This window comes from Benincasa hispida, chromosome 1, assembly GCF_009727055.1.
Source record: "Benincasa hispida cultivar B227 chromosome 1, ASM972705v1, whole genome shotgun sequence".
NCBI lineage: Eukaryota > Viridiplantae > Streptophyta > Magnoliopsida > Cucurbitales > Cucurbitaceae > Benincasa > Benincasa hispida.
Window position 1 is genome coordinate 1,594,640 of NC_052349.1, and position 15,558 is coordinate 1,610,197.

The 15,558-nt window shown below is 34.3% G+C and overlaps 2 protein-coding genes across 3 annotated transcripts; both read right to left on the reverse strand.

Annotated features, from left to right (window-relative positions):
• Window positions 1-540: 540 nt before the first annotated feature.
• LOC120090299 (B3 domain-containing protein Os04g0386900-like) lies at window positions 541-3,384 on the reverse strand. 2 transcript variants are annotated; one of them, XM_039047883.1, is made up of 3 exons: window positions 3,024-3,384; window positions 1,043-1,419; window positions 541-912 (listed from the first exon to the last, which is right to left on the reverse strand). In XM_039047883.1, the coding sequence occupies exons 1-2, from the start codon at window positions 3,156-3,158 to the stop codon at window positions 1,111-1,113; spliced, it is 444 nt and encodes a 147-aa protein (XP_038903811.1). In that variant the 5' UTR covers window positions 3,159-3,384; the 3' UTR covers window positions 541-912; window positions 1,043-1,110. The 2 variants fall into 2 exon arrangements, with proteins under 2 accessions (XP_038903811.1, XP_038903804.1); XM_039047876.1 differs by having other exon boundaries at window positions 541-886; window positions 3,024-3,383.
• An 8,606-nt stretch (window positions 3,385-11,990) lies between these two features.
• Window positions 11,991-13,773, reverse strand: LOC120069243 (xylulose 5-phosphate/phosphate translocator, chloroplastic). The gene has a single exon (XM_039020958.1). It carries the CDS (start codon window positions 13,607-13,609, stop codon window positions 12,353-12,355), a length of 1,257 nt encoding a protein of 418 aa, XP_038876886.1. The 5' UTR covers window positions 13,610-13,773; the 3' UTR covers window positions 11,991-12,352.
• Window positions 13,774-15,558: the final 1,785 nt, after the last annotated feature.

Below are 15,558 nucleotides of genomic sequence, written 5' to 3' on the forward strand. Positions count from 1 at the left end.
GCATAGAAGAAAATGTCTACATACAAAAGTCTCCAGTACATCAGTAGGGCAATCTGGTGGATTTCGAAAAGTTTTCATACCAAACTCGGAAATGATGTCAAACAATAGTTATATCAATGTAGAACGATGACAATGATAATGTTGGGGCAATCTGGAGCTGGAAACATGAAGATTTATGGCGTCAAGATTTCACCACAGAAGGTTGAAGGAATACAAGGAGAAAAATAAATTGCAATTCGAGATTTCAACAACAATATGAACATAACGATGGGAAAAAAATATTGAGTCTTGGAACGTCTTTGTGTGCATATGCATATTTGAAGCACTGACATCTAAAGATCATGAAAGTATATAGTAATTTAGTCAACATTCTGACAGGGTAATGGATGAACCACTTCCCCTTCAACCCAAAACTCTCCAGCAAGACATCAGATGGCAATATAATGTTTGCACTAAGAACATCCATGTTGATAAAACTCAAGAAATACATTACTAAAATATGTTAAATCACTGATTGACCTAAAAGTTTAAGTTGATGAATGAAGATAAATTGACTCAATTGTGAGCTTGAAATATGTAGAAGATCCAACAAATGAAAATCAATATTAACTAGGAACGACATAACATTACAAGAGTTCGAATACATGATCTCTTTGACCACCTGTTAAGATACTATGTTAAATCGTTGATTGACCCAAAAGTTTAAGCTGATGGATGAAAGTAAATTTAATATTGTATCATCCAATAAAATATAATGGTCTAATTTATGCTTGCCTTAATGTCTACTCTTTTCAGCAGTCATGGTTAATGATGTTGCAACAACACACGGTACAAGAAGGGGGATGAGTAAGCATGAGTTGTTCCATGTCTGGTTTCTCCCTGCTTCCTAAAACATGTATTTGAAGGTTCCCTCTGGTTCAGAATTCAGTTGCAAAGAAAATGAAATATAGAATGAAAAGAGAAAAACAAATCATGAAATTTGGAAAACCTTTTCACTTGTACATTCATGAGATAATAAAAACAGGATTATGTATCTACTTACAAATATCAAGTGGATATGATGTCGGCAAGTCAGAACTTTTGAAAAGTAAGGAACCACAGAAAGGGAAGCTACTCGAGGTATATGGGGGTGTCTTTCGTCTCCCCACTGAACTTGTCGTGCAGCTGGAAAGGTATGTCACCTCTGAGAATTTGAACTCTAAATTTAAGTATGCTGCTGCTGCATTCCATGAGCTCAAATACACAAGCATCTCCAGACTTGAGACGGTTATCATTAACAAATTTCCTCCACTGTTTTGTATCGAGTGCCTTACCACGTCGGTTCCCATAATAATCTATCGTCCATTTCTTGCCTTGACAGAAAAGAACCGCAGGGATTACAATAGCAGGTAAAATAGAATGGAATTTAGCTGGCAAAACCTACAAATAAAGATACGATAGAATTTCATAGTTAATCTGATTTAGTCACATGCTTAAAAAATGCCCAATTTGAGCATTTGGCATTAGCTAAGAATTGGGTACTGTCAAATCCTAAGAATTGGGATTCAGAACAGAAAAGTGATGGCTGTTTTAATGATAATTTGTTTTTGTTTTCAAAACTATATTTGTTTAGATTTGTGATTGAACGATCCCTAAAAGTTAATGTTACTGTGCATGTGATTTAGGAATGAATAAAAGTCTTTAAATTAATATTATTTTTCAAAAAAATCAAATAACAAAAGACCAACGTTTAGAGTAGATTCAGAACCCATTTTCACAAAATTTTTGTTCTAACCTATTTTTTATAGTAGTTTCCACTTTCCAGGCTAGCTAATCTTGCAAGTTTCTCTTCAAATGTTTCTTTAAGAGATAATAATAACAAAAACGATGCCAAAACCATCGATGATCCCCCAAACTAGTCAACTACATTCTAGATTGACCACTGATACTGTAGTTTGATTGACTGATCTTATTACAGGCAAAACTTGAACAACACGTTCTGTAACATGTCTGGTACTATGTCATACATCATGTTCCATGTCGTGCAGAATCTGCTTGAAGATTTTTTTCCTCGTTTGCTATTGCACGTAGTGCATATTTGCAAGCTTTCTTTCCTAGTCTGGAAGAAAGTATTTTTTCCGTGTATGAATATCTCCTCAAGGTTGCGCCATATATATTTGTGGTTTTTGCTTTTGTTGGGGTTAGGCCCTTTGAATTAGAAAACACATATGTTAAGTATTTTAGAGATCATTCACGTTGAACTCTCTTATGTACTAATACTGAACTTTGTGAACCACGTTGTTGAGGGTGTTGTCATTAGTCATTTAGACTAGGTTGAAGCGTGTTCGTCTATTATCAATCAATGTAAGTGAAAAAAAAGTACATCTCATATTGAGAGGAGCCTAAGTTCTATTATATTGAAGGGATCTCATTTAGCTTGAGAAAAACTATTTTACAAAGGTGAGGGGAGCTCACACTTAGAAGGACTCTAAGTATATCTCATACTGAGAGGAGCCTAAGTTCTATTGTATTGAGGAGATCTCATACTTAGCTTAGAAAAAGGTATATTATAAAGGCAAGGGAGCTCACACTTTGGAGGACCCTAAGTAAGTTTGTTTCGAGGGATATCAAACAAAACTTGGGAGATGCATATTTGTGGAAGTAAGTGGATCTCAAACTTTTTCAAACTTAGGAAGAGTGCAAGTTGAAACTAGAAAGTAAGTTGTACGTGAGTCACTGTAGAGGGGGTTTATCAGAATGTACTTCATTGTAATTATTTAGAAGTTTCCTTCCACGGAGCACACTACTTCAAAGTAGGTGATATTGCACCAAACTAGGTTACCCATCTTTGTGTTGATATTAAGTTAATTTGTTTGTTACAACGTCAACTTGTAAGTAACCTATGTTGTATTGACTTTAAAATTTCAGCCTTACATAATCCAAGCTGATAAACAAGTTTCTACTTTCTAGTTAATCCAGTTTACCTTTTGTAGCTCTAACTATTCTCAAATTTCTGAGTGATTTTCATGAGAGGAAGAACTTACCAAACTACATATGGGAGCGACATGCGATTTAGAAAGAATAAAAGCATGGTAGGGTTTGCCTGAAAGTGGCAAAATTTCTCCATCTTGCGGCTCCATTGTTGGAAGCTCTGTCGGAGGTTTCCTTTGTGACTGCATCTGGAGACCTGTTTTCAGTACAAATCACTTGCAGACGCCTGCGAAAGGGGAAACGGATAAAATTAATGATTACAGGTCGGGGAAAAAAACCTGCAAATGACGAATGTTGGCAGAACAAATGCAACCAAAAATTAAGGTAAAATTAAACGAGTTTTCTCTGGGAATCCAAACAAAATGTGGAGAATGAACAAAGGGGAAACGGAATTCAAAGGAGAAAATAGATCAGTATTCACTAACCAGTGAGCTCGAAGCAAGCAGATGGTGGGACACTCAGTCGTCGTACCTTCTTCAGAACATTCATTCTTGAGAAAGGGACGGGAATTAGGCCCTCATTTTGTTTGATATGATAGTGGATTAATGTATTTTAACGAGCTAAGAAAAAGGGTTCTTAATGAATACACATACATACACTATATTATATATATATTATTTAATAATATTTATTATATATATATTATATTACTTATATATATAATACACATACATATACTATATATATGTATATGTTTGGAAAATGCCTTTTGATTGTTTAGTTCATTTGGCCTTTGAGTTTCAAAATATTGGACATTTAGTCTTTATGTTTCGAGTTTAATTCAATTTAGTCAAATGTTTCTATAATATTATAATTTATTCTTTGAGATTTAAGTTTTGTTTCAATTTAATCCCTTAATTTCAATTTACACTTTTAACATTGGTTTTTCGTTAAATACTCATTTTTCATATTTAGTGTTGATGTATATTAAGTAATTTAAAATAATAAAAATAATTATGATTAATTAAGTTCACCATGTGTTTGTCACTATTAAAAATAAATTTTAAATTTTACTTATTAATTACTTTAAATTAATTAATAGATATTAACAATACGGTTGTAAAATGAAATATTTAAAGAAAAAACGTTGGATTAGAGTAGGGTTGGCAAAAAATCCCCGCGCCGGGGTCGAGTCTCCGCTCCAAATCCCCGATTTGATTAGGAATGGGGTCAAACTGGGGATCTAACCAAGTCCACAGTTAGGGATGGGGTAGGGACAGGAGGGTATCCTCGCCCCGTTCCCGTCTCCAATTAATTTTACAATAGTTATATATATATATTATATATATATTATATAAGCTAGGGATGGGGAAATACCCTGTGGGTTTTTTTAGGTGTTTGGTTCAAATATTAAAAAAAAAAAAAAACAAAAATGTTTATAAATATAGCAAAAATTCACTGTTTATCTGTAATAAATCGCGATAGATTAATATTTGCATTTATGTGTCATGACAGATACAGATAATAGTCTTGCACAATAATCATCTTTATATATTTAAATCATATTTAAATATTTATTCATTTCGCAAAATATTTTGTTATTATTTGTGAATATTTTCAGCAGTTTTGTCATTTTAAATAATTTTATTTTTTTAGTATATCATATTGAAAAAAATAATAATAATAACTTTTTGGTCCAAAATAAGTTTTTACTCTAATTTCTATTTGATTCATATGTTTTAAAATGTTGCACATTTATTCTTTAAGTTTTGAGTTTTGTTTCGATTTAGTCCATAAGTTTCAAAATGTTTAAATTTTACTCTTGAGATTTAACGTTTGTTTCAATGTGATCATTGGGTTTTAAGATTTTAATTTTCTAACTTCAATTCTTCATTAAATAGTCACTTTCAATATTGACATTAGTTTCTACAATTAATTAAAAATGATTATGAAGTGAAATTTCAAAATCAATTTTAAAAGTGATAAAACTAGTGAAACTAATTAATTACAATTTTTTTAATGATTTTTAATATATTAACATTATCAACTCCAAAGACATAAAGTGGGTATTTAACCAAAAAAAAAAAAAAGGCTTAAAAGTGTAAATATTGAAATATAAAGACAAAATTGAAGCAAAACTCGGATGTCAACAGTAAACTTGTAGCATTTTGAAACATATGTTGGGGTTGATACCTTAAATCTCGTAGGGTCCTGTAGTTTGTAAACACCTATACGAACAAACGTTTGTAATGTAATAATATGAGATATTTTCTTCAATGTTATCTATGAAATATGAGATATTTTAGTTGCATTTACCACAAACCAATAAACTAAGATCCTTGTTTATCGTTGTAACTTAAACATGCATGTGGAGACATACAAGTGGATCATGCCTTAAGTGATAACCTAAGTGGTTTGTAGTATATGGATAAAGGAGGGAAACCTTATCCTGATGACACTACGGATACGACTTGCTTTGTAGATGTTACAAGTATTGAAAAAGTGCTACAAATGGTCTGATCCTGATCATTCATGTGGAGACATGTGAGCGGGGGTGTCCTATACAAAGGAGTTTGTATAAGACCGGACCACGAAATGTTTAGTCTCGTTATATAACACCGTTCATGATAGATTTCATTTTACTAGGATGACTATAGGTAACATGACATTTAATCTTGAATGAGTTGAGAATTCTTGCCTACGAGGGCAGTCATTTGATTTGCATGGTGCAAGTGGCTAGATTGCCGACTCAAACCTACCACTTTGGGGATTCATTTGATTGAGGAGCTGAGAACTCAGCTATACGATATGGATTTCATTCCTTTCCTGAAGTAGGGGTAAGTAGATAGATTGCTTCCTTAAGGGTTGATTCCGAGGCTTGAACGATGTGGCGCCACACACTTTCTCATGGCCCGAGAGGTGTTCATTGTTCATTAGAAGAATCAGTGGTACTTAAAGAGTTAGATGTAGCTATAAGGGCAAAACGGTAAATTAGCCCAACTATACTTACAAACGACATGTGAAAGGTTATCGTATTGTTGATTGGTTATATCCAATTGATACATAAATATATCTATAGTGAGAATAGTGCAACTATCGGTCTTTGATGGAGTGTCCGACAGTTAACAGATGATGAATTTCGTGATTAAAGAGTTAAATCAGTTATTCACGTACTGTTGGAGCTTCAAGCTACATATCCATAAGGTCCCTTTGGTAGCTCAATGGATTCAAGCTGAGAGTAAGTTTTTGGGTTAGTTTGAAGTGTTCAAATTAACAATAGAGAATTTGATTATATATGATATAAATAAATTAGTTAAATTATATGTGATATAATTGATATGATATATGCGATACATTTATTGAAGGATTTGATATAAATATGATTTATATTAATTAAAGGAGAAAATAACTATGGTTTAAATATTACATGTGATGTGATATTAAAATTATAGGTTATAAATATAATAGGATAAGTTAGTTATTATATTTATTTATAATTAAAACAATTATACGATAAATGTGGCTGGTTATTTTTTTCATTAACCGTGAAAGTGAGAGGTTATTTTCAGTTTTGAATGACCGAAGGATAAAATGAAAAGAGTTTTCATTTTGTAAAACCACATCATTAGTTGCATTACTAATCGTTTAGCTCACGAGAGACTACACGATAGCCTTCAAGCAAGAGACTAAACGATCGTGTATAGCGACACTTACTAAATGATCGTGTAAACGATCCAGCGATAGAGCGACACTTACTAAATGATCGTATAGACGATCCAACGTGTTTTACTAAATGATGATCATGTACTAGCGAGATTTACTAAACGATCAAACATTCACAGTCTATGCGATAGACAATACCTTCTCCCACTTGCTTGATCGTGTAGTACGATCGTTTCCTTCCTCCATCCCTCTATCAAATCCAACAGATCCCACACCTCCTGGATTCTCACTCTGAGAATACCAAGATTACCAAGTGGTGGTGTCGATGGGTGCTTGTTCTAGGAGGAGACTGTTCGTGATTACTAGACGATTAGGTAGGCGATCTGGACGAGATTGTACAACATATGGACTAGATTGAAACGAAACTAAAAAATTAATGACTGAATGTGTAGCATTTTGAAACCTATGGACTAAATAGAACAAAACTTATGGACCAAATGTGTATTTTTCTCAAAAAAAAAAAAAAAGGACTAAAGACGCAACAAATAAAAAGGAAGAGTATAATCCACCCATGAAAGATGGTTTTCGAACCATATAGCCGAGGACTGAGATTTACGAGCATGGGAAGTTAACTCATACACAACAGAATTACTCATGCGATTAACCAAAAGGAGACCATGGACAAAACCATAGATGTGGAGATCTTAAATGACGTTAACAAAAGCCCAAATCTCGTTTGCATATCTAGTATTCTCGATAAAAAAGGTTTAGAGAATTTTGTTTCAGTTCACAGTTGTGAAATACAAACCTTGAAAGCTTTAAACAGATCACGAAACATAGTTATAGCTTCAGCAAGCTCCACATAACTCTGTCATGGAGAAGCGACTCTCCTAAGCAGACATAATCTTACCATTATTTGTCATGAATAATGGCTTCGATATCCAATTTGCCATCCAAAAAGCCGCATCGAAGTTTACCTTAAAAAATAGCCAACGGGTTGAGCATACCAACATAAAACCTCTTGAGATTGTTACATATATTTTTCAAATTTGATTCTTAAATTAATCCAAGTGTTTTAAAGTTGTTTTTATTTACTAAGATTAAAAAGTGTTGAACATTTAAAAATGAATAAATGATTCAAGTAACTATAATAGACACTCTCAATTAATTGTGTAGAATTACTTAACTTATAAAAATTTTATTTTGGTCCAAAGCATTTGGGTTTTTTTTTTTTTTTTTGTCTCTTGTTTCTAAAACTAAGTGTCACACCCTGCCCCAGACCACCCTCCAAGCCTAAGGAAGGGCATGACTGGCAATAGTTATCAACTCTTTGGTTGACACTTACTGCCTAATAACTCTTGCAGAAATAACTCTGATACCAATGTACAAATTGAATAATCAATTGATTAAGTAGGCCCATTTCATTACAACAATGTGATGTTCTTACAACTCCAAGACTTAAATACAAGTTTACAACAACAACCAACTGTAAAACCCTCCGAAAGTGTAACTGTGGCACGTGGCAAACCTTGACCTTAGCAACACCCTGGAACTCCTCACCTTTTGCTACCTGGGGGGTATAAGCAAACATTTGGAAAAGTGTGAGCTACTAAGCCCAGTGAATGGTTCTTTTAGAATAATAATTACTTTGCAAATCATATTTTTGGGAAATCAATCACATAATCATAATTCCAGTATAATTTATGCATGATCATGTATATATTCATTCAATCAACATCCTCTAGTTCCATGCTATACGTGGCATGCTCATATCATGGACACATTATCAATCATCACAACTTTTATGGAAACTTTCCTATAACCCACTTTTCCCGCCAATGTGCACATCGACAATTATTTTCCCGCTAGTCATGCTTAGGTACTTGACTATATTTCCCGCCGGTCGTCACCGACTATTATTTCCCGCCGACCGAGGCCGACTATATTTTCCCGTCAAGCACCTTTTGTTAAGCATGCTAACTTATGTAATCTGGGTATAATCTCAGTTTCCATAGAAATTTTACAAACAATATAATGGCAAGAACATAGCATCATAACCATACATTTGGCACTTTATATATGCATTTATCCACATATCAACACATAAAACTAAGTAAACACTCACCTTGATTGCTTAGGAGCTTTTCTAGTAGCTCCATTTTCTACCTCGGGCTCCATTTTTACCACTAGAATCCAAATTCAACTTACAGATTAGATTACTCATAGTTATAAAATTTATTTTGAGATACTTCCTTCTACAAAAATATTCTAAAATGTCTCAGGAATCTTACCTTAAAATTTGAGCTCAGAAATTCTCGTGGTTTTTCCGGAATCACAGAATATTCAAGACTGGCCCAAGCTGATCTAACAGCCTGACCCTTCTGTCTTCTTCTCAGTTTCCAGTCCGTTACCTTTGAGATTTTCCTCTGGAAGCCCTACCCTGAAAACTAGACTTTCATAGCTTTCAGGTGGCTTTGGAATCACTCTAAATGCACGAGTAAATTGGGAGAACTCCTCGTCTCAAGTTGATGCGTCCTCTTCAGACCTTACTGTCCAATGCGTCCTCTATGACTAACGCATGGATTTGGCTCCAACGCAAGGTTTGTTCAACTCTCCCACTCTTTTTACGGTATTTTTGAATTGTGATCTAAAAATGAAGTCTTTTGGCCCTATTTATAGGTGTCCAAACCTTCTCCAGAGTTGACACCACCTACTTGGCTGCATGGCCAAGTGTCTCCTTTTCACCCCATCAACGCAATGCAGTGATCAACGCAAGCTAAGTATCTTCCTCCCACATTGCCAACGCATGAGCCTCCAATCTGATGTCACCACCTCAAATTCTTAAGGCTTAGGGCTTTCCTCCCAAGAAGACACATGGTTTAATGACCTTTTTTTTTTAGGTGATCTCATCCTTTATATGTGTCCAACTCTTGGATGTTCAACGCATAGTCCATACTCAATGCATATCCTATAATCAATGCATAGCACATCACCAACGCATAGTATTGCACTATCGCATCCATCGCATCCAACATCCAACGCATCCAACGTATCCAAGGCATCTAACTCCAACGTATCCAATGCATCCATCGTCCAACGCATCCAACCTAGCTCATCGCATGGCCTTTGTCCAACGTATCCATCGTGCAAACCATCTCACTACCATCACAATCCAACTTAGCCATTGCAAGAGCCAGCCATCACCAACACATAGGATGGTCGCTCGTCCTTGATGCACAGTTCACTCGGCATCAACGCATCGTTCGTTTGGCATCGATGCATGGTGCTTGGCATGTGCGCTAGTCACCAACGTATGGCGCGTGTAGCATGGGTGCTGGGCAACGATGCATGCGTGCTCGGCTCGCTCGGCATATGGGGCGCTTGGCTTGCACGCCAGCGCTCGACGCATGGGCTGAGTGCATCGACGCATGCCTGGGCAGTTTGGCCGAGGTTNACGCATGCCTGGGCAGTTTGGCCGAGGTTGCTCGACGCATGGCTGGGCGTCTGGCAGCGCTTGGCCTGCTCAACGCATGGGCGCTCGACGCATACCGCACGCCTTGCCCGTGTTCTCGCCTACCCTTGTGCCATCCAACCCTTCAACGCATCACTTCCATTTTCCTTCCTTCGGCTGCATGCCATCCACCAACAACCCTTCCAACGCATCAACACAACCTCTTCCAATGCATTGGTCCCTTCCAACGCATCCCACACAACATTCTATACTTAGCCAAATTTTCAAATTTTTCCTTTGCCCAAATACTCTTTCCAAGATCTTGTGGCCAATGCATAGCAATGCCTAGTCCAACACTTAGTCAATTTTCAGGGATTTAAGCTTAGCTCAACCACTCAAGGAAAATCTGTTCAACACCTAGAAATTTCCTTCACTTCAACATAGATTTTAACTTTTACCTAGTTAATTTCCTTAATCACTTGCTTAAGTAAGGAATAATAGAAATCCGGGTTTCACACTAAGCTTATAAACATTAATCGATTTATTTGTTTTTGTTATTTAGTTTCTAAATATGTTTTCAAAATCAATACCAAATTAAAAAAAAAGAAAAAAAAAGAAGAAGAAGTTAGAATTATAAAATAAAAATATTAAAAGTAACTAGTGATGGCAATATTTATAAGTTAATAATGAATTTTAAGAAATAGAAAACAAAAGGTCACAATGTCTTTCTTTTTTTTTTAATTAAAAAGAAACCAAATGATGGTACTTCGTCTTAAACATGCTTGAAAATTATTTAGAGTATTCAGACAACATCTATAATTGTGTATCCCATTAAACAGTCAAATCATATTTTATCGTGTAATAAATTATTCTTATTTTTTATTTAAAATATTTTAATTGTTTTTTTTAACATGAGTAACGAAAGGGAATAACATAAAGATACCAGCATCTAAATATCATTCATGTTTATTTACTTCAAGAATAAAACGTTGGAATATTTTTTTAGAAGTACACACGGAATAACCTAAAGTTAGTCTACACTTTAAAGTAGAGTTGTTGGAAATGTCTTTTTTCCCTTTTATCATGCCATCAAATCAAAGTAATATAAAAACATTCTCTTAAACATAAAATAAAAAAAATTACATTCCAAAATAGTAGCATTCACAAGTTATATCAACTTGTAGAGGTAGAGATTTGAATATTTAAACTCTTGATAAAAGAGATTATCTAGTCAAAATATGCTTAGCGATTGTTAGATAATACGAGTTAAATCTGTCTTTACCTATAACTTAAACTTTTGAGTCAATCCGTGATTTAAGATAATACCAGTTGGTCAGAAGTCTTATATTCAAACCCTTGCAATGTTATTTCATTTCCATTTAATAATGATTTTCATTTTTAGATCAATTGATAATTTACGAGCAACCTAAAATTAAATAATTCTAGACCCAAGTATTTGTGCGTAACCATGGACGACAACTACAAAGGTAGGTGAGTTTGGTAATTTGGGTTAAGTTTACATTTTTGGACAGATTCCATCATCATTTCAAATAAATTTGTACAACTTAGAACTATGAGATATGTTCGTATTGTCAACAATCATTCCCAATAAAGAAACGCTTATACAATGAAACTGATAATTAAGATCCCGTTTGGTAGTTATTTTGTTTTTCCTATTGGTAACCATTAGTATTCATTTTGTTTTTTAATTAGTAACCATTTTGTTTTTTTGTTTTTGTTTTTGAAAATTAAACCACGGATACTATTTCCACTTCAAATTTATTTTCTTATTATCTACTTTTCACCAAGAACTAAAAGAAAATGTAGTTTTCAAAAGGTTGTTTTTGTTTTTTTAAATTTGACTAATAATACAACCGTTCTACTTGATAAAGATGTAAATTATTATAAAAAATGTGGATGAAATAAACTTAATTTAAAAAAAAAAAACACAAAAACATCAATAATCTCACATTGTTTAAGTTTCTTGTTTGAACTAATGAAACGTTAACATTTACACAGCAACAGAAACAAAACTGATCAATCGATCTCATCTCACAAACCCAACAACTTCAAAGAGAAAAAGCATAGAGATTGATCCATAAGTTTTCAAAACCATTGCTGCAAAAGCCTAAATTTCATAACTTAAACTCACAAGTCACAACAACATCTGCTTAGTCATCCCTGAACTAAACAAGAAAAGAACAGAAAATCCAGGAAGAAGATCAAAAGACATAATTGGAATTCCATGAAAGCCAAACAATATCTTCTTATTCTTCCAATCCTCAATCCTTCTTTTCACCTTCCTCAATCTTCTTATTCTTCCAATCCTCAATCCTTCTTTTCACCTTCCTCAATCTTCTTAGCACTCTTTTTAGTGGTTGCCTGAGAATACAGAAAAGTCCCAAAAATGGCAATGGCAGAACCAACAGCATTCAAAGGCCTAACTGGATTTCTAAAAACCAACACAGAAGCCACAATCACAACCACTCTCTTCATTGTATTCCCAACAGAGAATGTCAAGGGACTGATTTCATCCAAAGCTTGGTAAGAAGATTGATTATAAAGATGATAAAATATTCCAGAAATCAAAACCCAGATATATAATGTTGAAGCATTTCCAATGGAAGCAATTGCTTGATGATATCCTTGAACCCATTTGGACCCTTCAACGAAAATGGCCACAGGAAACAGATACAACAAAGAAATTATGCTAATCCAACCATATAAATTCAACCCATTAACCTCCTTGAAGTTCTGCAAGCTCCTTTTAGAGTAAATGTTTCTTAACACAAATCCTACATTGCTGATCATGGCGCCTGAAAGACCTTCAAAATTGAAGGTAGCTTCAGTAATGGCGGCCAAAGAACAGCCAAAAACAATGGGGAGAATCGAGAGCCAGACCTGGATTGGATACGAATCGCCGAGGAACGAGGAGAATAGAACCGAGAAGACCGGTTCAGCCGATTTAATGACATGGGTGAAAGAAACAGCGACTTTTGAGAACGAAACACAGGCGGAGATATGGCCGATTGTGTGAAATAAAGCGGGACCGAGGAGGGCGATTAGAAAGGGCTTTGAGATTTTAGGGCATGGCTGAAGCTTGAAGGACCAAAGAACGAGCATCCAAACCGATCCAGCGAAGAGTTGAAACGAAGCAAGAAGCCATGGGAAAGGGAAAATGTTGAGAACCTTCTTGTTGTAGATATTGAAAACTATGTTCTGAAAATACCAGAGACCAAAGACGATGGCGAGCTGAAATGTTTTACCGCTGGAGGCGGAATCGGCGGCGGTATCGCCGCCTTCTGCGGCAGCGGCGGCGAGGACATGGGAGTTAGGTTTGGACGGAAGAAACCCAAATGGGTTCACGGGATTTTTGCAGAACCGGCTTGATTTGCGGATTGGATTGAGAATCTGAGACGTGGGTTTTGAAGAGACGCCATTAACGGTGGCGAAGGTGGAGATTTTGGGGCGATTGGGGGATTTCGATCGGACGGTTGGGAGGAGATTTGGGTAGAATGGGGAAAAGGGGGAAGTGGGGTTGGTGGAAAGAGGGTTTTTCGAAGATATGATGTGTGAGGAGAGCATTTTAATGGAGGTTAAAAGGGAAAATTGCGAGATCTGGAGATAAAAAGGGAGAGGGCTTTAATGGCGAACTGTGGTTTGAAGTAGAAGAGATGACTTGTTTTTGGACTGTGAAGTTCATTTTCCAAAGCTTTGTTTGTTGCCGTATTTTTATCATCGGTGACTGTGACCATTTCTGCACTTGCCTCTATTGGATCTCGTTTTTCACTGGTCTTCAGATAAATAATAACCATAAATAAACCTCCTTTGTTTTCTTTTTATATTTGTTATCGATAATTAATAATCCATTTACACCATTTAAGTAAAACTTATACGAGGCTGAATTATAATAGTGTGTTTGGAATGTAAATTATTTTTTTTTATAGAAAATAATAAAATTATAGTTTAATTTGTTAATCTAAGGTTTGAAGAAATATAGACACGTGTTATATTTGATCAACCATTAACATCTTTTGAAAAATTATCTTAATAAATGATCTAAAACGTTTCACGATTTAGTTGTTTAATTGGTATGATTTTAAGTCTCACATGATGTTTTGAAAGGGAAGTATGAATGAGAGTGGAAATTAATACATTTAATAAAATTTATGGTTTAAATTGTTACATCATCGAATTTTGTACTATAAATTGGTTATTCATTTATTTAATTAATATTTTACCTACAATTTATGCCTTGCTTGAGTTTAAATATTTGTAAGATGGAAATTTAAAAAAAAAAATTGTGGAAGTTGATTCATTTATGACAAAGACGTTGGATTGGTTAAAAATGGAACTTTTATAGTACATTGTAACGCCATGGGGTTTTTGTATTGATGACTCAATTTATGTTATCCTTGTGTTATTGTCAAGTGATCCGTTTGGAAACAACAAATACTAATTGTTTACTTATATCACATGCCTGAAATTTATTTAAAATTTTGTGAAAATTGATTCATTTATGATGAAGATGTTACATTTGTTAGAAATGGAAGTTTTGTAGCATATTGTAGGATCGTGGGTTTTTTTGCACGATGATTCAGCTTGTGTTATGCTTGTGTTAATGTCAAATGATCCATTTGAAAACAATTAATACTAACTGTTTACTTAGTCACATACTACTTAGATTGTATTTGTTACTTTCTCCATCCTTATCGTTCACACTTCTTTCTCTTCCTTTGCACTCGTGTTGCATTATTCCCTCCATCTCTCCCTTGCATTTGTGGCTATCATCCAACTATTCATCACCTGCTCTAACGATCGTTCATGCTCGCACTCCGACGAACCATTGCGCTTATGCTTTTAACCACCTTCCAATGGTTTTTCATGGTTGTGAGAGTTTGAAGAAGAAATGTGATGATTTGCAATGCTTCCAGTGTTTGAAATGATAGAGAGAAACAAGAGCACGATTGAGAGGGAATAAAGAGACTAGCCAACACGATTTGAAACTGAATGCTTCACGACATAAGTAAAAAGTTAAATTTCATTATTTTAGAATCCGGTTCATTCGAGGTCAACACGACCGAATTGTGGTCATTCATACAAACATATAATTTATGAAAGAAAATAAAATTTTGGTATAATTTTCATTTGGTCACTAGATTCCAAAGTATTATATTTTTAGTTCTTAAGTTTTAGTTTAGTCCATACAATTCAAAATGTTACAATTTTACCATTGCAATTTAAGTTTTGTTTCAAATTTGTCCCAATTTACACTTATCCCAATTCTTACCAAATAATAATTTATCGTCTTCAGTATCAATGTATATTAACCAACCTAAAATAATCAACATAATTAAAATTAATTAAATTTCATTATTTTCATCACTATTAAAAGTAAACTTATAATTTCACTTCATACGTATTTTAAATAAATTAATATACATTAATGTAAATCATACTTATCTTAAATAAATTAATATACATTAATGTAAATCATACTTATTTTAAATAAATTAATATACATTAATGTAAAT

What these genes read in the sequence shown, in the direction of transcription:
- LOC120090299 (XM_039047883.1), bottom strand. Translation starts at nt 3,158, where the DNA reads ATGCAGTCACAAAGGAAACCTCCGACAGAGCTTCCAACAATGGAGCCG. An exon ending in TCGCTCCCATATGTAGTTTG is followed by an intron (nt 1,420 to 3,023) that starts GTAAGTTCTTCC and finishes CTTTATTTGTAG; the next exon opens with GTTTTGCCAGCTAAATTCCA.
- LOC120069243 (XM_039020958.1), bottom strand. Translation starts at nt 13,609, where the DNA reads ATGCTCTCCTCACACATCATATCTTCGAAAAACCCTCTTTCCACCAAC.